This window comes from Mycteria americana, chromosome Z, assembly GCF_035582795.1.
Source record: "Mycteria americana isolate JAX WOST 10 ecotype Jacksonville Zoo and Gardens chromosome Z, USCA_MyAme_1.0, whole genome shotgun sequence".
Lineage (NCBI taxonomy): Eukaryota > Metazoa > Chordata > Aves > Ciconiiformes > Ciconiidae > Mycteria > Mycteria americana.
The window spans coordinates 29,875,579-29,897,075 of record NC_134396.1 but is presented as its reverse complement, the minus strand read 5'-3'; the positions used below and the strand labels follow the sequence as shown (position 1 = coordinate 29,897,075).

The 21,497-nt window shown below is 39.5% G+C and overlaps 1 protein-coding gene across 1 annotated transcript in view; it reads right to left on the bottom strand.

The window, feature by feature from the left end:
• The window catches only part of ADAMTSL1 (ADAMTS like 1), a 470,548-nt gene that overhangs the window by 135,441 nt on the left and 313,610 nt on the right, over window positions 1-21,497 (bottom strand). Inside the window, 2 exon segments of the mRNA XM_075488620.1 lie at window positions 848-974; window positions 18,809-19,045. Coding sequence (XP_075344735.1) covers window positions 848-974; window positions 18,809-19,045 — 364 coding nt within the window.

The following is a 21,497-nucleotide window of genomic DNA, read 5'->3' as shown; positions in this document are numbered from 1 at the left end:
TAATGCCACTGAGTAGGGCTGGGGGCAGGTTTGCAGGCTAGCACACATGCTTCCTTAGGTGTGTCTACTAAGGCACGACAGTACACCTACCTTTTTACCCTTCCTTCAAACTGACCAGACATGCCCTACCTCTCATCTGAAAACGTCTATAGCTCCATCTATGGTGCTGTGAGCAGGCTGAAAAGCCTGCCTGGGGTCCAGGATAAGCTAACCCTATCACTGGGGCACACCAATGCTACTTTACCACTCTGAGTTGAAGCTGGCTCAGACAGTGTGTGGGAAAGCCTGTGTCTGCCTGTACCCATCCATGTAGGCACCTCCGGACAGCTCAGGCACCTCAGCTCCTCAGCTCAGTCCACCCTAGGACCGAGTCACCGTGCTCAGCGTGCAGGCAGACGTGCTGTGGGCGTAGGTCTGGGAGGCAGCACTGTGCCAGGCTGGCACCGCCGTCCCCTCCCGGTTCCCCTCCCGGTTCCCCTCTGCTGTAGAGCAGCATAAACCACTCTGTTCAGAGCAGCGTGGACCGAGTCCTACGCCTAGCCAGCTAATACAGCCAGCAGTGGGGGCAGAGCCAGCTCTTCTCGTTCTCCCGCTCCTCCCAAGCAACTAGCTAGCTGAGATGGGGAATATGCTGGTGACACCTTTCCACAATCTTCTGTCCACCCCCACAGCCAGAGCAGCAGTCTGAGCAAGCCTGATTTAACCCAAGAGGGAAGAGACTGTGGGGACAACCAGACTGACTATGATCATTCAACTGCCTGAGAAAGAGTGGGGTGAAATTTAGCTTGCAAGAAACGCACATTTCACTAAGAGGGAAGATGGCACTTCACCAGAAGGGACAGCTTACATTTATTTGCTGAGAGCTGGGACTTATACTGGCCTCGAACCAGCCGGCAGGTGGACCCATCGCCATTGCAGACCCCACAGTTGTCTTCCTTGACAGCGCTTCCCAGCTGGCGGTCACAGCCAACGATCTGGCAAGAAAGAAAGATGTGCAGTTCAACATGAGCACCTACTGACTGACTGCTCGATCCATCTCTGCAGCTAATTACCGCCAAATTTCTCTCTCAGCGTCTCTAGAGGGCCGTAAAGTACCTTAGCAATGAAAGAAGCTGAGCAAACCTGGCTGGGAGTTTGAACTGAATTCAGACGTGAGATAGCGAGCAGGTTAGTCCTCAATGGCTTTTGCAGTCCAGGGAAAGAAAAGAGTATTGTTGGACGTTGTTTTTTTAGGGCATTGTGAACATTTCTTGGTCAGAGTCCTATCAGAAATTACACTTCTTAGAGTTTCAAAAAGAAAAATGCATTAAATAGATAGATAAGAAGACAGATAGCAAGCAGACAGATAGATAAAAGTAAAGAGCAGCACAGATAAATAGTAACATGGCTGAGATCTCAGTGAAATTTTACCTGCTACGCAGTTGGGAAAACCATGTGGTTTTAATTATGTTTGACAATAATCCCATTCCACACTATCAACGTCTGTGTTCAGACATTGTTAAAGATCTGATAAAGAAGGAGGGAATGGTTAAAACAAAAGAACTGAGAGTCAGAAATGCAATTACCTGCTCTGAAACTGGCTTTATGCTTATGTGCAAATTGTTTGGTTCAAAATTTTAAAACTTTAATAGATAAACTAGACTTCTCAGTTTGCAAAAAAACTATAGCTCCCAGGAGAATAAAATATAAATTTATAATTAAATACATTTAAAATTAAATAAATTGAATATAAATTTATTTAGCACAGTGCTAATGTAGGCCTTTTGTTTGAACTTTGAATTCTGCATCCAAGTTATGAATTTTGCACATAAATAACTGAAATCCAATAAATTAAGCAAGTCCATACAGTATTATAATTATCTTTATACATAGTAGAAAATGAAAGGTTTTCTAGCATTCTGGCATGCAAAGTAAGCAATGAAGAAATGTTTGTGTATAAATTCTACTTCTAAAGAGTTTGTGCTAAGACTCTTAGCCAAACAGGGAGTATATATAAACACAGGGAATTTTAAATAAAGTGCTTATTTCAGCTTTAAATTTTCCTGCATCTGTGAGTTTCAGTTAAATCAGAGAGCTGGGTCCTAGAAACTGATGAAAGCAAATAGAGCGCTTATCATCCAGGCTCATAAAAGCTGCATATGTAACTTGCCCACTTAAACATTCAGACTAATATTCCTTATTTGTGCAAATCTATGTGTGCAGAATTGCAGAATCTCTGCTAGGGTGAGATGTACTTCTGGGTTTGACACTTTCTCTTCACTTGTCTGTGAAAATGCAGGCTTTGATTAATATCCAGTATTTACTTTTAGCAATTCAATTCCTATTTCTAACATCATTATTTTACTTGTGGCACAATAGAAGTTTCCTTGGTTATCTGTCATACTGATAGTATAATTAATTTAATCATTATAGGTTTAGATTCAGGCTTGATGAAAACTATCATCAAATTCCTTTGACTTTACCTACTTCTACTGGGTCAGAACTGGGTCAGTCTCTTATGCTTCTGCATTATATTACGATATCTCCAGGGGAATTAATGAGGTCTAATGGAGTAACAGTCAAGCATAAATGATACATTTCCCTGAAAACCTAGCCATACCAAGACTGCAAGAGATATTTTATCACATTAGAAACACCATGACAAATAATGGTTAGATAGCTGAAGCAAAGTTAAGATTATCTTGGCTGTGCTTACTCCATACAGAGCTTCCAAATACAGATATATAAAGTATATCAGTGGTACCATGTAAGATTTAGGTCTATTTTTTTCTGAATAAGAACACCCCTACAGGAGCTGAACCACCTTTGATATACACAGATTGGTTTGCTTTAACTTTCATGAATGTCTCTGTATAGACAAGGTGTGAAAAAAATCACTTGCATGATCTGAAAACTGACATATGACATAAAGCCTGCAAATCAGATGAATTTCCTTCAAATGCATTACAGGTCACTTGTACCCACAGTGAGAAGGGTCCTGCTGAGGAACCCAGATATCAGAGGAAAGGCCAGAATTCCCTTTCATATCTGCTCATAACATATTTTATATTCATTCAATGGTTCAGTCTAGAGCGGTATCCAAATCTACATGCCTTTTCCTATTTTGAAAAGAATATGTGAACTGCCTGGATGTGAAAAGGGCTGGATCTTAAATCCAGGTACGAGGCAACCAATTTCAAAACCAGCCTTTACTACTTTAAAGCCTTTTTAACTTTATGAATCGTCAGCTCACATGTTGCCATGGGCTGTACTCTGATTAAAGTTAATTTACAAATTGAGCAATTTGGAGCTAGGTCACAACTTGTAGAGGAAACTGTCAGGAAAATTTCAAGTGTGAAAGGAAGTTATGTTGAGGTTCATTGCTCTTTTTGACATGGACAGCCATTGCCAATGTATAGCATTAAAATAATTCTTTTGTTGAAATGCTGCATTTCAAATGGAAGTATAAGCAAAATGGAGACCTCTTGTGAACACCAAGACTTATGTGGTATGTACAAAATGTGTATTAATCTTCCTGTACTTGGTAGTCTCTCAGATAATTTTATGCTATTAAAAATTTTTATGAAATTAAATAAATTTCCTTTTTCTCCCCAAGGTTTCTGCAGAGATTTGCTTTACTCTGTCAGATTATCTGTCTTAATAGATATCCAGAGCTCTGGGAATATGCATGAAATTTTCTTTAAAAACGCTTCTGAGTGATTAACTAATGCCTGAAATAAAGAATGTTCCCAAGTTAACTGCTTTTTTCTTTTTTTTTTTTTTCCTTCACTACCTAGGGAAATCCTTCCATCTTTTGGAGGTAATTACATTCAGTAAAAAGGTTGGTAGTGTTTGCAATGGAGTCACCAATGCTTTAAAATTAAAAACTCTACTCCAGATCTCTCATATTACTTTTTAGTAGATCTTACGTGAAAACATTATATAGGCTGGAGTCTTATGAAAGCAAAAGATCAGACAAGGAAATATTAAAGTGCTCCCCAAAAAATACACAGTTCATGAGAATAATAACTTTTGTCTCTATGAGCAGAAGAAACATAGGTTTGGCTGAGCTGAGATGACAATATGTCATTTCCATAACATTATTTTCACTCTCTGTCAAGGCTGCAGAGAACTCACTGCAAAAGATGAAGGTATGGGTGAAAATATGTCACCATCCCCCCAGAAATCTGCAGAGAGTTAGCAAGGAACAGGAAGCCAGAATTGTTTCTTTCAGCATCCACCTCTAACATGAACAAAACACAGAGAGGTGGTTTTGGAATGGCTGTTATCAGGGATGACGAAGATGTAACATACTAGGAGAGACCCAGCTATCAGGAAAAGTAGATTCGCTTAGGCTGCAGAGCTAGAAAAGCCTGCCAAGACACTGGCCTATGGGCATACTCATCTGACTAGGGGTGGCTGAGGACTCGTCACAAAAATAAGCATAAGAAAGATACTGCTTGATCAGCCTGGTAGGCAAAGGAATGAATAAGGATATTGTACCTCTAATCTACAGCTCAGAGTAATGGTTTGGTGGACACAGTTTGAAACAAAATACTGACATTTTTGAATCAGAGGTCTGGGGAATATTTCACTCTCTGAAAAGCTTTGAAATGTCAACTCCTCATCTTGGTTTGAAACTAGAACCAATGTTGAAATTCTGAAGTTTCTGTGGGATGGAAACTTCTTTTTCCAATGCATTCTAGTCCTGATCTTAATATATCCTGGGGGGTTTAGGGAGATGAAGTCTTTGTCAATCTATAAAGGGCTGGGAAGGAAGCCCCCACCAGGAACAAAAATGGATTACTGCAACAAGTTGTGCCTGAAAATGTTCTGAAGTAAGCAGTTTTCATACTTATTTCTATTACACGTTAAGCTTCCTCCACTTAAAGCAGGGTAATGAAGCACAGACTTTCCACACTGAAATCTTTTGAGTTTCAAATTGCTGAAGTGTGGTCAGAGGCTTGAACTGTAGATTGTTACTGCACAAAATGTCAGACGCAGCTCCATTCAGTTCCCTGACAATCTAATCTAATCCCCATTAAAATCAAGAAAATGCACTTACAAGTTCAATAGGCTTTGGGTGAAGCTCTTGCATATTTCTAAAGGTGTTCCTATGAAACTCATTGCTGTTGTGGTTAAATGCCTTTATAGCAGTAAAAGCAGATCATGCAGAGCTCTGGAAGTCTCTCAGTATATGGAAGATATAAGCCATGCAGTACCAAAGTAAGGAAATCACAAGTGAGTACCAACTCCCTGCCCAGTTCTTTACCACCTCTGAAGTGAGCTGATTTTTTTATTCTACTTATGGGTTTAACATAAAAAAGTTAGCAACAAAAAGCCGGAATAACAGCTAATCCCTAGTTGGCTGAGCCTGTATTGTTTTCTGGCATAAGATACCACAGTTCTGCTCAGAGGTAAAGATTCCATATTACGTTTTAGGCTGAAGTCCCATACTTCATGCTGAGTTTGATTCTCCCCCCCATTCCCACTTTTACTCCACTGACAGCCAGTGAGTTGGCAAAATAGAAAAATAGGGATATTCCTGACTCTGAGATATATAAGCAAAGTAATTTTTACAGGACACTGCAAGAAAAAAGATGGTCATCAAGTTAGCAAAGCAACTGCTCATGTACAGTTTAAAGGCATCAGGCTGAAAGTCCAGCAACAGGAGTTGGAAATAACTCACTGAGTGCGTGCATGAATGTTATGTGTGTATGTGTTCCCCTTGTGGACTTGAACTCTGGCTCAGTTTAGCAGATTTTTCCAGAAATAAAACTGGACCAGCAATGACAGGTTCTGCTTCAGCCCTGCTAGCGTGGAAATGCCCTGAAGTAAGAAGTTTTCATAATAATTTCTATTCAGTATTAAGAAACTCTGGGCAGGAAATAATGTAATAAAGCAAGCTTGCAAATCTAGCCAATTATAAATAAATCTCTCCATTTTTCAAAGGGCATGTCTGCAGTTCAAACACAAGAAGTTCTGAGAATCCGAGAAAAACAAAGTTGCCCTTCACATGGATACTAATGTGGGGCTCAATCTGGGACTTGTGTTGATTGTCACTGCTCAGCTGAAGAAAGTTTTGGACCAGAGCCACTGTTGCAACTGGGTCCAAAATCCCGTTTTACAATCGGGATGAAGAGCTGTTGTATTCTTTAAATTATTGCGGAGAGAACAAGCTCCAGGCTGTACAGCAAACTGGAACTGCACTGGTGTCTGTGATACAGGGGCTCGCAACCCCTGCCGAAGTGATATCTGCCCTTCAGTTCACTGACACCTTATGACGACAGTTCGCAGCCTCAGCATTTTTCTGGCACAGGCTGCCGACATTATCCTGTGACAGGCAGCCTTGTGCAGCACCAAGCACCAGGCAGGGTCTTCCCATGTCCCAGGGAATTTAGGTGCAAGCACACCACAATCAGCAACTATAATGAAAGACCGTAAGATGATTTCCACAACGGCAAGGCGATTTGTAACTGTGCTGGTAACAGTATGCCCAGTGACATGTGCAATCAACATACTCGCTTGGCGCTTGAGCCAAACAGAACTTGCAACTGTTCAGGTGGTGTAAACAAACTTCAGTCACTGATCAGTAGCTAAATTGTTAAATATAACCACTGGAGTGACTGAGATCCACCTTCCAACACACTAAACATGTGGCTGTCCAGCTCAGTGATTTGTCGTTTCTTGTTGCCTTATCTACCACTGATCTACTGGAACTGATTTGCAGATCCTGCTTGGTATCTGCCCCATCAGCCTAGCATCCCCAGCTAGCCAGGGAATGTTTTTAAACACAGACCAAGACCCTCATGGAGCCTCACCCAACCAGCACAGTAGACGCAATACACTGAGAATCAGTGGTTCACTCAAAGCTCTAGAAGCAAACAGCAAACACCCAGCAGCAGAAGGAACTCAAGAGAAATTCCTATTTCCCACATTTCCCTCAGGGAAAAGAATAAATGTGACCTCATTCTGAAACCACCCTTGATTTAAAAATTAAATCAATTTAAAAGCTACAACTTCTAAATGAGGGTTTATAGAGGCATTAAAATCTTGGATGTGGGACAAAGGCAACTCCTGTCCTTATATGCAAATCTCATTAGAAGGAATCTTCCTACATAAAAAAGATTGAATTTTTCAGGTTCAGTCATACGTAACCAACCAACGTTTTGTGTGGGCCAACATAGCAGAGACGACAGATGTAGAAACGAAGACGTATCTAGTTCATTCTCTGATGATACAGAAATCCAGAGGCTGCCGTTCTGTAAGGAGCAACATTTAAACAGAATTAAGTTCCAAGAGTTTATAAGCAGATGACAAGAGGACAAAAAGAGGCTTTTGTGATTATTCATATTCACTTATCCATTTCATTCACACTTTTCTTTTTTTTTGGCTGGATTTGGGTTCACATGTCCATATTCTGCCAGAGTAAGAATGAGTTTTTTCTTCATTCTTTCATGCTTGTGCTCTTATTGACGGAGGAGAACAAAAAACCCTACCTTTTTTTTAGTCAGTGCTCTCTAGCAAGTCATTATTGAAGTGCTTGCTTTTGTCCAGAAGAATCTCACATATTGTCTGGATAGATAGTTTATTTAGCATTTCCAGGGAAAAGATTTGCCAGGTTTTGTAGAAGATGAAAATACTACAACAGAAGGTGATTGCAAAGGCCATTATAAGTCAAAACTCATCAAGGCAGCTCTCCTTCAGTTTCCTCAGAACAACGTGCTTGAGAAACCAAAAGTAAATTCAACGAAGTCTGCCCTCTGGACCTATTCTCTTCTCCTAGACTATGAAGCGCTAAACTGTAAAAGCGTTTAATTGGCACTTGTAACACACTACATTTGACTGTGATCCTTTGTCAGCTCTGCTGACTTCATGACATGCTTGATATTGCCACTCAGACCTCTCGACTGTTGGGCGTACAAGCTTCCTTCTCTCAGTCGGGCTGCTTTTGTTGACAGGAGCCGGTCCTGTGTCGGCTGGATCAATGGGGACCCAGCTGCAGCGCCTTGCTACTAACAGTGCCAGCACAGACCTTCTGGTGCTTCAGGCAGTCATATAATCTGTGTTATCAAGGAACAGACTTCACCCACAGTTCAAGTACTTGAGAGAGACGGCATGTCCCCAAACCACTGCTGAAACCGCTCAGTACATATGGTATTCCAACCTGCTGCTCAGTGTGTAAAAGGAGTGCATGCAGGCTCTATGAGAAGACACCTGGGATGACAGAGGAAACTAGCTAGAATGCCTGCAGCCCCCCTGTCCGGGATCTTCACAGTAACTAGAAGCCTTGCCAGTCTTCAGTGAGAACCACACATCTGTTTTGGTGGGGATTCTCAAAACTGCCCAGCCAGCGCGGATGTCTTGCCATCTTCACACAGCACTAAACTTGCTACGCCACTCCACACACCTCAGGTTTTTAGGTGTGCTAAGGAAATACGTGGACACAGATGACTTCCTGGTAACTGTAACAGAATTCTTAGGAGTCTCCAAACTGCTCTTTTGAATTTCTTCTTTTTGCTAAGCCCCCAAATTACAATGTGCTTCATTGGAGCACATTACAATGTGCTTCAAAAGGGAGGTGGTCTGTGTGCGGCTGGTCAAAGACATACCCACAGCAGACAGCTTGTCTATTTGGGAGTAACAGCAGGTATTGCTTCTGCTGAAAGACTAGAACAAAATATCTCTGCAGTGATGCCAACCTCTGTTGGACCATAAAGTGGAAAACTGATAGCTCAGGGCAGGGGAGTGGAGTTCTAATAATGCAAATGCAGATTCTTTCACACAATAAACATATCCCCATTTCCTTGCCACTCTCTGCCAAAAAAATGTTGTTACCTGGCATGACGATAGCAATTTAACCATTTGGCTATTACACTTATGAGTCATTAGGTTCTCCACCACACTCCTTTCTGTGTGCTGGAAAGATGTCATGCTGGGGGAAAAGCTACTTCTTTCGCGTCAGAACACTGATACCCATCAACAAGAAAACAAAATTAAGGTTCGTTATCCACAGAACATGAGGTAGATGAAGATGGAGAGCATTAGACAAAAAGTTCACACAACAGTTCAGCTGTTCAGCCTGGCACAGTCCAAAAGCACCTGACCATCAGAAATCAATAATTCAATACTTTCTGAAATGTTATCTCCCCAGAAGGCACCTAGGTTTCAATACACTAAAAAAAGATGGATTCGTTTCGAGCATTTAGGCCCAGGAGCTTGGTGCAGACATCAGAAAGTGAAAAGCCATTATAATCATCATGCGAAAAGGCTGGGCTAAATTGAAAGACAGCTTAGAACTGATCCTGTTATAATGCCTTCTACATGTCTGAGGAAAAATAGCCACACTCTTGCCTAAATAATACAGTTATTATTAAACTTTTTGCATTTTTTTTCCTGGTGTTTTATAGCTCAGAAAAGAAGAAAAAAAAAAGACAGCTACAAACAGGAGCCAGAAATAGCTGAACTACAGGAGACTGAAATCCCAGCAACATGTAAATACCTAGACTTTTTTTCCCCAATGCTTTCCTTTGTTTTAACCTGACTTCTGTCATAGGCTTGGCAGAAGAAAAAGATCATTGCTGGAAGCTGTCATGGGGGACTGAATGCCTCTAAAAATGAATACACACTGGTAGAAACACAAGTGATGCCTGTTTGTAAAGAATTAATGCAACAAAGGCCATTCATTTCTCTACTTTGCCATCACATGGGCAAATGACAGGCACTTGCAGTCCTCTTGTGTGAATGTAAAACAGCAACACAGGTAAAAATCTCTTTCTGGAAATTATTGTCTCTCAGAGTTTTCAGTTAGATAATATGCCAAATTAAAGTGCAGAAAAATGGGATTTTGTCAAAATAAGCACATGATCCCCAGTGTTACCAGTAGCAAGCATGGATGAGAATAGTCTCTAATATTAGAGCAATGAGTGTTGCAGGGTGCAAAAATGCAGGCCATTTTCTTCCAGGGCTTCAGACAGTGTGGGAAAGAGTCCTGGCCTTCTCCTTCCTCAAAACTGGAGTTGACTTGAAGGGTCTGAGGAGGGCATGCAAAGAAATCAGGTCCCAAGCTAAGGAACGACTAGGAAGGGCCATGGGCTCAGGTACCAATTTCTGCAGCAGTGCCCCAGGTGCATCCCACAGGGGCAGTCGGGGCCCGAGGCAGTTTCATGAGCCTTCAAGAGCCTGCTGAGGTGACCACCTAATCTATTTTCTTTAAAATCCATTATTTTACCTGTATCAAGCACGTTTACTGTGCCAGTCAACACAATATCCACGCACCGAACACACTGAACACGGTGTTAAGTGAAACTGTTATCCTGATTAGCCCGGTATTTTGGGCTGAGCTGGAAACAGGAAGGGATCCATGCACAACACTTTGTAGACAGAAGGGAGAAAGAGAAACTGTCCATCCTGAAATCATGATAGACAGGCAATATAACACAGTTACCTATTTAAAAGAGAGCAGATTTTTTCACTCTTCTGACATTATGCACGACACAGTGTAGCTTCTGTCTCTTCTGATGAAAAAAATTAGAAGCACACACATGTATGTATATAGCCGTTTAAGTATGCGTATATATGGAACATAATAATTTGGTAACTATAAAGTGGGAAAAGCTATTTAACAAAATATACCTTCAGTGCAGAAAAGTCTGCAAAAAGTCTGTGAAGTAGGATATGGGAAAAGATCAGGTGTATAGATTTCAAAGTCCTTTATAATGACAGATGTTCCCATTTATCACATTTTTGTATTTATATGTTATTATTTCACCTATTAAATCTCCAAACCCTATTGAACAAAGCAGCATATGACCATCCAGAACGTAATTTTTCCCTTACATTAAAAATATTTTTAGAATTGGTGAATCTCAGTTCACAATTAATTTCTTTGTCTATCACAGATTTATAACAGCAAATAAGTAACATCAAAATAGTAAGCAACAGTACTTAATGCTAATATTTGAAAGAAATATGTTGTATTTGTGCAGAAGCTATATGAAACTATCCTCAATGCACTTCTGACAAAATATTCTTAACCCAGTACTTTCACTGCCTTAGTTTGAGATGAATGATAGCTTTGGAAATTCAACTGGGTTTTGTTGGCTATAATTCTATTGCAATACTGACTTGAAAAATAAACAAGCCATAGCAAGCCATTGCACTTTGTTAAATCATCTTTTCTAATATTTTTTAAAATCTGTGGTTTTCAGCCTGTGTCCATAGTATACTGGGGTCCATAGACTGACCACTTTTGTTACAGGTACTTTTCACTGTCTGTGAAAGATAACTAAGGAAACTAGCTGTTGTCAGCTGACTTGAATTCACTATGCAGCTCAGCAGGAAAAGGTCTTAGGAATCAATAAATCAGAAAAGTTAAAAACTACCACTAGCAGTATTTGGCAATAGATCTGTAAAGAACAATTTAATACAATCATAAATAGTAGACATTAAGATAAGCATTTCTGGGATGCACCTCTCTTTAACTAACAACCTGTAAAACTGAAAGAATGTAATGGAGAAAGATGGGCAGTTTTGGGACAAGAAACGAAAGTGTCTTTTCCAATCCTGAACGGCCTTTTCGTAGTAACAAACTTACTTAAAGACCTTCTTAGAAATGACCAGCTCTTTTATCATTGGATCTAATCCCGCTACTAGAGCTATCATATGATTCATTCTGTTATTCCACCACATATATGAAATAATTTCATGGTCTTTAATTAAAAAAAAAACAACAAAAATAATAGTAGTAATAATAATACTAATAATACTCCTACAATTAGGATCAGAGTTGTTTTTTCAACAGCAGGACAGTCTGAGACTGCTGTAAAATTATTCCAGGTTTATGTTGAAATAACAGAAAGCAAAAGTAGACATCTTTTATCTTGATTCTTCAGAGAAATTTAAAGGAGTCAATAGGTCTTATACACCTGCATGTATGAGAAACAGTTGGGGTTTAACAGATCCCAGACACACATCTCATCAATTTCGTGGGCTAGTAAGACTGTTCTTGACTCTTTAATAGGCACCATTCAACTAAATGTTGCTATTAATTGTAGCATCATTCTTTTTTTCAGGTTTTTGCAATAAAATTTAGACTATCTTTCAGAGCCAGTAGCTACACTTTTTGCCTTTGATGGGAGGCCTTACATAGTTGCACCCTTTCAGCAGTTAGCTAAAACGGAGTATTCTGATTATGGACACTTTCAATGTCTAACCTTTCAATATGAAAACGACGTAAGCTTTGTAGAGGCTGTCATGATTTTTCACAGAAAGGACTTCTGTTGTCCTCTGCTGTGGCTGAAATGTTTAAAGCAAGACCCCAAATTACACACTTTGTTGTGGATTGTATTGCAGGCCAAAAAGAAAAAAAAAGGAAAAGTACATGAAAAGAGTAAATGCCTGTGAGAACGGAGGAGAGGCAGTGATTCTGCATGGACAAGGAAACTGCCATATTTTCACTTTCCTGGTTCCTGTGAAGCTGGTATCCCTGGGCTGGGGAGGAGGAAAGGATAGCAGAAGTGGAGGGCCATTCCACATGTGTGAGTAAAAGAGATTGACCAGACTGCAAGCATCCCATCCATGAATGTGACTTCAGGGAAGAAATACTCATTTATATCAGGTGAGGATCTGGCTATGGTATTGATGGGACTCACTTTTTGGAAACACTGTGCAGCATCTTACTGTTTGGCCACATATTTAATAAAAAACATAACAGTTATTTAAAAAAAAAATCCTGATCTGGTGCTATACAGCAATATGAAGATTCTGCCATTAGTACTGGAGATAGAAGAAGCCTTGGATAATCCTTGATCGCCCATCTGAGAAAGCAAAGGCTGATTTTCTTGTTCTTCCTTGCCAGAGTTAACAAAAGGAATATTTATGGAATTCACACAAGCAGAAGACAAAAATTAAATTGAGAGAGAACCAAGTATGAAGACTATGATAGCAGGAAGAACAAGTGAAAGGGATAAGGAAAATAGAAAAAAAAAAAAGGAAAATTGAATATTTCCTCTGCAGCAGAAACAGAGAGAGAAAACCAAGATTTCTTTATTGTGGCAGGGAAACTGGGTAACAAGATGGAGATTTTGTTTTCATTAGTAAAAGTCCCAGTAGGTTTCATGGATTATTGGTGTTGGGGGCACAGGCCTTTCACAGCATGAGGGGCCATATTCCTCTACCCAGTGCTGCAACCTGGCTGGCATTTGTCTAGAACCCAAAGTGTGAAAGTGTGAGGGAAGAAAGAGCTGCACTAACAGGCAGCTGCTAGAGTGAACAAGCAAAGGAGAACACCCACTTAGAGATATGGCAGGCAGTGATGGGGACATGTCAGGAAAGGTCACAGCCCGCAACCAAGTGAAGTCATCAGGTGAGAGAGGATAAAAAAATGTGTGGTGACAGAGAACAAAACAGATGAATTGGCAATCACAGAAATGGAGAAGACGACACATTTACCAAATTACAGTATGGTTTTGGTGAGCACCATATAAGGCTGGTTCTTCATCAGAATGTTGTGTAATGAAATGAATGAAATATGACAGAAATTTTCTTCAGGTGAATTTCCCACAATCCACTGATAGCACTGTGGTCTGGAATAACCCCTCTGGAGCAGGAGCCTCTTGGAAAACAGAGGGTGGTGGCAGCTGCCTGTCTATCTGACCCCTCAGATGACTGAGAAATGGATGCTCCAGAAATTAGACCAAATCCTTGTTAGAAGCAAGGGCATTCAATTTAACTATCACATTTTTTGCCTGAAAATATCCACCTTATTTTAAACTTGCTAGAATTTTTAGTAGAGTTTATTAGAATGGAAATAAATTGGAGGGGGGAAAAAATCTACTGCTACTCAGTTTAGTTCCTGTCAGCATGTGACAGCAATTTTCATTCTTTCTGAAGAGCCAGCCACTTCCTTCTGCTTGTGCAGCCTTCTCACACAAGAAAAAAAGGAAAAACCCAACACCTTTCAAACCTGAAAAACAGAGAAGAGAGATAGGACAGGTGCAAAAGCTGCAGCTCTTTCAAGCTAACTAAGAAGAAAGAGGTAAAGAAAAAGAGAAAGAAATAGAGCAAGAAGGAGAGGAAAAAGGAGAGAAGGAAAGTAATAAAGGCAGAGAGAGAGAGAGAGAGAAAGAAAGAGAGAGAAAGAAAGAAAGACAGAAAGAGAAAGAAAGAAAGAAAAAGAGAGAAAGAAAAAGAAAGAAAGAAAAAGAAGGAAAGAAGGAAAGAAAGAAACAAAGAAAGAAAGAAAGAAAGAGAAAGAAAGAGAGAAAGAAAGAAAAAGAAAGGAAGGAAGGCAGGAAGGAGGAAAGGAAAAGATCCATGTTGTTTCCTTTTCAGAGAGATTAAGCATTAGGTGTAAGCTGCATGAAGCAGAGTGGAGAAATCAGTGTTCTATCACACATGCTCAGTGCAGATTCCCTCTTTTTATTGCCGTGATGATGTAAAGTGAGATAAGAAAGGACAACCTCGATTTCAAATAAAAGCATAATATGAAATATGTTAAAAGAAATAGAACTGTCAATTTTTCTGACATAGAAATGCATCATTAAGGTAGTCAATGCACAGTACTATAAACAATGAATTTTTACTGCTAATAATGGAGACAGAAAGTTTTTAAAGCTCTTGTCCTCAGTGAACGTGAAGGTGAGCAGGAAACTCTTGTTTTCACTTCAGTGTGAACAGTCATTAGTGAGTTTGAAATGCTGCTTCCACAAAGTATAGACAATTTCTTCCGAGTTTCACACGTGCAACCGAGGATCACTGGCAAAGTGAGACCAGTAACTCCAGCTTTGTAACTCCAACTGCCATATGCAGAAATTGCTTATACCCTCAAAAACCCAATAACGGATTTAAAGTACAGGAATCTATTTTAAAAACAAGGAAAATTAAACTAGAAATTAGAAGTTGTAAAACATGCTGTGCTCTGCATCGCTGTTAATTCTACCTATATAGACATTTCCTAATGTGGAACATTAAAGCCCTATTTCTCTTAAAGAGCATTCTATTGACTTCAACATGGTGATACGAGCTATTTGCATTATACCAATGGGGCATACTGTATCCTGAGGTAAACTCAAAACAAGACTCAAAGATTACATCTGAGAAGTAATATGTATTTCTTTAAGAAAGGAGAAGGAAAAAAGGACCCAAATAGCACAGATATCCATATAGAAAGGAATTTAAAAAAATGGTTAGGAGGAACAAGACAATTAGGAAGAAATAAAAGGCATTACAAAAAGAGTTTTTCATTTGAAAAATGCTGTTGCTCAATCTCTGTCACCTATGGATTTAAAAGTAAAACTCCAGAAAGAAAAAAAACAATGTTCAGAAATTAATTCCCATTAATTTCTTAGGTGTTTTACACAAAAAACAATGGCAAGATGTAGCCCATCTCTTCACAGAAGATAAATACTTTTATGTTTATGTAATATGGGGAGAGGCAAGACACATACAGCTTGCATGATTCCTGAACTGGCACAGTCACGTGTATTGCCCTATACCATGAAGCGTGTCTGAATCAGCAACTGCATAACCTCTCCCATACCCTACCTCTGTCAATAACAATAATTTAAAAATATTTTTAAGAATCTCTAACCATACTCTTCACTGAATCAAAAATGTAGGGATACAGCTGGTTCTACATACAAAGGTGGCTTTGCTTGTCCTGAGTACAATCAGAAGTCTCTTCTGACTTCTAAGTTTAACTGGTAGGTGGCCAGCACGTAAAACAAAGATTTCAGCTCAATAACTAGTAATTAAACAAAGACTCATAAATATGCCACTAAGCTACTGGTAATTCTAAACCTCCAAACAACATGGAAAATGAAGGGATAAATATGAGAAAGGCATCTTGTAATTCCAAATGTTGCATCTTGTGAACAAATGCATACTTGCCAACGAGAGTGAAAACCAGCACCCTTTAATCAGGAAAGAGTACTGAGGCACACAGAAGGCAATACAACTAACTCTTCATTTCTGCCATTAATAACCTCAGGAACAGCTTGTGAGCATGCAAAAGGCCACGGGCTGGCCCAAATCTCGCATGCTAAGAAATATCCCTTTGGTTGGTTCAGGGAGCTGACACAATTATTTGATCCACTGGGAAAAATGCACTCTGTCTACGTAAGCATACACTGATCTTAACATCACTTTTACTAATTCAGGATTCTTGCACAAACTGTAACTGAATAGGCATGTTTATATGTTTTACAAAATGTTCTAGCTGAAGAACATTCAATTCCTTCTTGGTTGCCAACTACAGTGTAAAAAAATCATACCTAGGGGTGTAATCAGAACATAGTATGAAAGTCCATATACTTCTCTGTAATAAAGACCCAGTCAAATAATACTTCGATGAATGCAAGCCCACTAGGATGGCAAACTTAAAGTTGCTTTCAGTAGTGTTGCTCTGAGCAATCCAGAAAATACACCTCTTCATCCCTCTTCTTGCAAAGAACCTGTTAACAAACGTAATTCCACTTTTTAATCTTCAGGACCTCAGACTGAATACAAATCTCAGGAGACTGTATTTTTTGCAGTTGTGATAAACCATGCCTTCGTTATTATTACAGCTGTCTGCTGCACTGCCCCAAATCACGCCATTCCAGAGACATCTCATGAAAACATTGTTGAACCCCCAGGATCATTATGAGCGCTCACAAACTACTGAGACCTGTGACTGTTATGTTTAGAGCGGTAAATGGTAGCCTGCAGCTACTACTGCAAATGCATAGAAATAACTTCTAAAATCATATTTTGTCTCCTCTGACATTTACATGCTCTGACATTACTATACTTACAGAAAAAAGCTTATTCACACAAATGTTACAGAGCAAGAATGCTCCACTTTGTTATTCCATAATACCACAGTTTCCCATTCTTTTAAAAGACCCTTTATAGAGGCCATGGAATAATGCTGCTTTCAAACAAGGTTGACCATTAATTCTGACAAATTTCATACTGGTTACCTTTCTGGACTGCTTAGGTAGTATTAGCTATTGCTGTGATAAATAGTAAAGCAGCTGCTGTCCTAAAGCATAAAACTGGGGCAAATCTAGTTATGAACTTTCTAATGCATTACCTCTACTGTCATAAAGATATGACTGGCTAGCAGGGATGCACTGTGACAAGAATACTTGGAGTTGCTTTAAATTTAACACACCCCAAAATATAAAATTATTCACTGTGAGGAATGCAGCATAAGCCTTTGTATTTTAATATCTTTTTTGGGCTAAGAAATGATGCAGTAATTGTAAAGTATATGGAAAATGTTGATGAAGAAACTGAACGCTGAAGGTCATGGAAAATATACAGTCACTGTGTTTATGCATTAAAAATTATTCTACCATTCTAGGGTATATAAGGAAAGGGTTAGTTTAACTGAAATTCCTCAGGGACACTAGTGCTAATGTACTTGTCTATTTTCAAAATACTTACCTTAGCCACAGAGACAGTTAAGAAATAACATCAGTCTTCATAGTTGTAATAGTACAGCTACCTTCAGCCTTCCAGGAGTAAGAAGTGTCATGAGAATGCAAATGAGTTTGTTTTAGCAGTGGATGCTTATGAGCTCTGTTCCTAAGGGAAGGTCTTCTCAGAAAGGTATGCTTCATATTTGGACCAAAACAGAAATCATCCTGGCACAGAGCCTGAATGCACTGCTCCTGATTTCCAGGCCACTATAGGCAGAATACTTTGAATAATTTTCTCATCCAGATTCCTGTGCCTCCAGTTAAGTTTTTAAAAGATTAAAAAACACAAAACAAGACTGAAATTAGTCTGTCTCATTAGGCAATCTGGAATTTTGAGAAACTTGTGCACTTGGCTGAGGTCAAGAGGTCTAGATGATTGCCTCCTTCAGATCACAAATGAGATTAGCTCAATAACTGCCTGCTCTGTTTCATCTACTGCAGGACTGCTTCTGGCTCAGAGCAGAAAATCAAAGAGAAAGGAAACAGGAAGGAAAGCTTCCAAAGGCACATAAAGTGGCTGAAAATACACTAGAAAGCCAACAATACGTCAAGTCTACACAGATTTGAAGGAGACTGGACACTGAAACATGAATTTGACTCGACCTTTTCTGAGATTCAGGTGTGTTCAGTACTTAACAGAGATGGAGTGAATTTCTCCCCTCCATCAGCCTATAGCCTACATGTAGTTGAGGAGACTAAAGTGTGATGTAGATAGGTTCAGAAGAGTAGCAATATATAAGTAAAAGCACAAAGGTAATATAAAAACAAATCAGGATGTCAATAAATTGGTTGAATGACCAATAGATCTCTATGCACTGTGAAGTGAAGGGTTAAAAAGTCCCCATATCTCACTTTTAACAAACAGGGTAGCTGAGGCCCAAGGAGATGTAGCAGCTTGTTTAGTCCTGTAGCAAATCAATGGCAGATTTTCCAGTTTAGTACCTCATCTACTGCTACATGGTTTGTGACTTACAGGGAGCAATAATCCTCAAAGATAATGTAATTTCATGGACTTGGAAAACTTTGTTATATCCAAATTAAAAGCTAAAATATTATTTTCTCATGGTGCTTTCAAATGAGATCCGCTACTGCAGCTAACTATACAAAACAGGTCAAAAACTGAGAATACATTCCTCAAAAAAACCCGAAGGAAACAGCATAAAGTGAGAAAATAACCTTTGAATTTGTACACCTCTTCCAAACAAGGTAGAAGGAGTCAACTTAAGAGGATGAAAACAGATGATTAAAATGAAGACCCTAAAATGACACAAGTATGGAGGAGGAGAGAGAGTGAGTGCGTGAGAGAGATCTGAGGGGAGGAGTCATGAGGAAAGGCGTTAGGGTAGGGCTTCTCTCCTTACTTGGCACAAGCCACTGATGCACATGTCCAGGGATTCAGTGTAGCACCGGGTCCCATCCAGAACCTTTGGTGCCAGCTCCACAACCAGAGCCGCTCCTCTGGCCTGGCACTTCAGCGAGCATGGGTTGTCGGGGTCGTTAGGGACGGGAAGCCACTCATAAAACTGTCCCTGGTACTTGACATCGTTGTGAGCAGAGCACTGCTGGGCACGAAAATCACCTGCTTCTGGCGGGCAGTCCTGCAGAGAAGAAAGAGGAAAAGGTCAGCAGGTCTACTGGGGACAGCGAGTCGCAGTATCATGCAGCCGGCTGAGCTCCACAGCTGCCAGATGTAGAGAGCTTGTTTAGACAAAGAAGACTGATTGAAATAGCTACAGCTACACATAATTCAACTGGGTAATTATACCTTTCTTTCTTCTTTCCGCAAAAGTATTGAAAGAACATCAAGACCATGTGTAAATATGCTTGGGACATAAGAAATGCGCTGTACGTGTCTTAACCACAGCCCTGAAATGCTCTTGCTGAATCTCTTTGCACTTGGGCACATATGTGGAGAAGTGTGTGTGCATAGCCACTCTCTTCCAGCCAAATTTTCCTCTTTGTTTGAAGAGAAAGAAAAAAGAATTATGTGATTTAATTGTTTGTTTATTTAAGCTCTCCTCACTAGCTTTTTTTTTGCCTCAGTGACCTAAATCAGCTGGTAGGGCAACAAGAATCAAAAAAATGTGATACATATTTGCATTTCTTTAACCTAAGATTTCATAACTCACATAATTAGCGACTTACTATTATTTTATGGGAAGACCTTTAAAAAGCCCCTTTGTTAATCCTTCAGGAGGTTTGTGAGACATATAAACCCTACTCTGAAGTCAGTACACCTGATAGAAAAAACAAGACCACTCATACTACTTAAAGTCTCTTGTTGATGAGAACATGAAGCTTTTCTTACCCACATATACTTTCTTGCCATCACTTAGCACTGAAAACCAAGAGTCAAGTTCTCAAGAGAGCAAGAAGAGCTTCAAGGCAAAATAAACATAAGTTCTTTTTGTTTCCTTTCCAGTTTTTGATCCTTGAAGAATGATATTTCAAGTGTTCCTGTGCAAGCAACCACAAAGGCTAGAGATTCATTGCTTTTTTTTAGAAGTAACCTGAATGTCTTGCATAATTACGGGAATACGGGAGCTAAGCTTTAGCAAAAACATTAAACATCATGAGAACTGTGACAAAAAAGCAAATGTTGGCAATATGTCTGCCTCAGATTATTAAGGTCCCATAGTCCTCCACCTTGCTGCTGTAAATAAATCTGCTCCTCAATGATACCTGGTCAAATATCAGGTGAAATGAATACTTGTTATACCCTTTGCTTGAGGACTGTAACATTTTTTTATAGAGAATCATAAATGTCGATTATACACTTGATAGGGAAGGATTTTGATGTATATACAACCACATAACTAGACAATATCCTTATAAAATGCCTGTATTCTCTGTTTGTCCTCAGACTACTTCATCCTATAGAGTGAGAGAGAATTCAAGTATCATTAACAACAACCTTATTCACAGACGACTTATCCTCCCAGCTAGGAAAGTCTTGCTGCTATTGATGCAAAATATATCTTCTGAGGTTTAAATAATCACCTCTGTTTCTCAGACCTTTTTCTACATCTTTATTCACTAACTCTTTTCTGCTTCTTTTAAATAGGGCAGATTATTACAGCTTTCAATATGAATGGCACGGGGGCTGCATGTCACTTTATGACATTAAAGGATCATTGTTTAGTATTAAGGTCTAAAATAAAACCTGTCTTAAAAATCATGCTTTCAAGTCTCCTCTTGAAGCAAATTGGCAGAATCTTGGCTATAAATTTGTCATTTGTATACGCTTGGCTCAAACCCAGGATAACCAATCTGGCCTCTCATTCACTGTGTAGCGGCAATGTGGCTATGCCCATTTTGTTTAAATGTTGAATGATGTTGGATCACACCACTCCAAACATTTCTTACAGTGAGCTATACACACATACAAGCCATGGTCTTAAGCCACAGATCTTCAGCTAATTTGCTCTGTACCATGAGAGCAAATTTTCAGTTAATTTGCTTTGTATTTGAGTGTGATGCAGCCCAAAAGTAATGGGTCAAGCTCCAGTCAGAAGTTCTGCTGTCTAAGTACAAGGGAATAGTGTTCCTGCTACAAAAGGTTAAATGGTTTAAGGAGTAAGAGAGAAAAAGGACTTGGGCTAAATGGTGGTCTAGAAAAATATGTAGCAAAGAGCAATAATCCAGAGCTCATTCATCCTTTTTGAAACTGGAGGTTCAAAGTCCAAGCTCGTAACTGGAATTTTACTGCTGGAGGACTTAGACAGCAGACAGTTTTTCTATTCATATGTTACGGAAGATTAAAAAAAAAAGTAAAATGTTGGAAGTATTTCAGTTTGATTTTAAAATCTCCAGAAAAACTTAGAGGCAATCAGGCCCTTTTTGTGATCTGGGCAAACTGTTGGTACAGGACAAAGTTTGGACAGCAGCACAGAGTAAAGAGAGCAGAAAAATATGTGGGAAATTCATTATTCCTCTATAGCTGTGTCATGAGAGAAAAAGTGGTCTTTATGTTCTGCTTTTAAACAGAAGATGAACAAGACAGTTACAGTTTGACCCAAGATCTGGTTTAGCTCTATTTTCAAAAAGAGA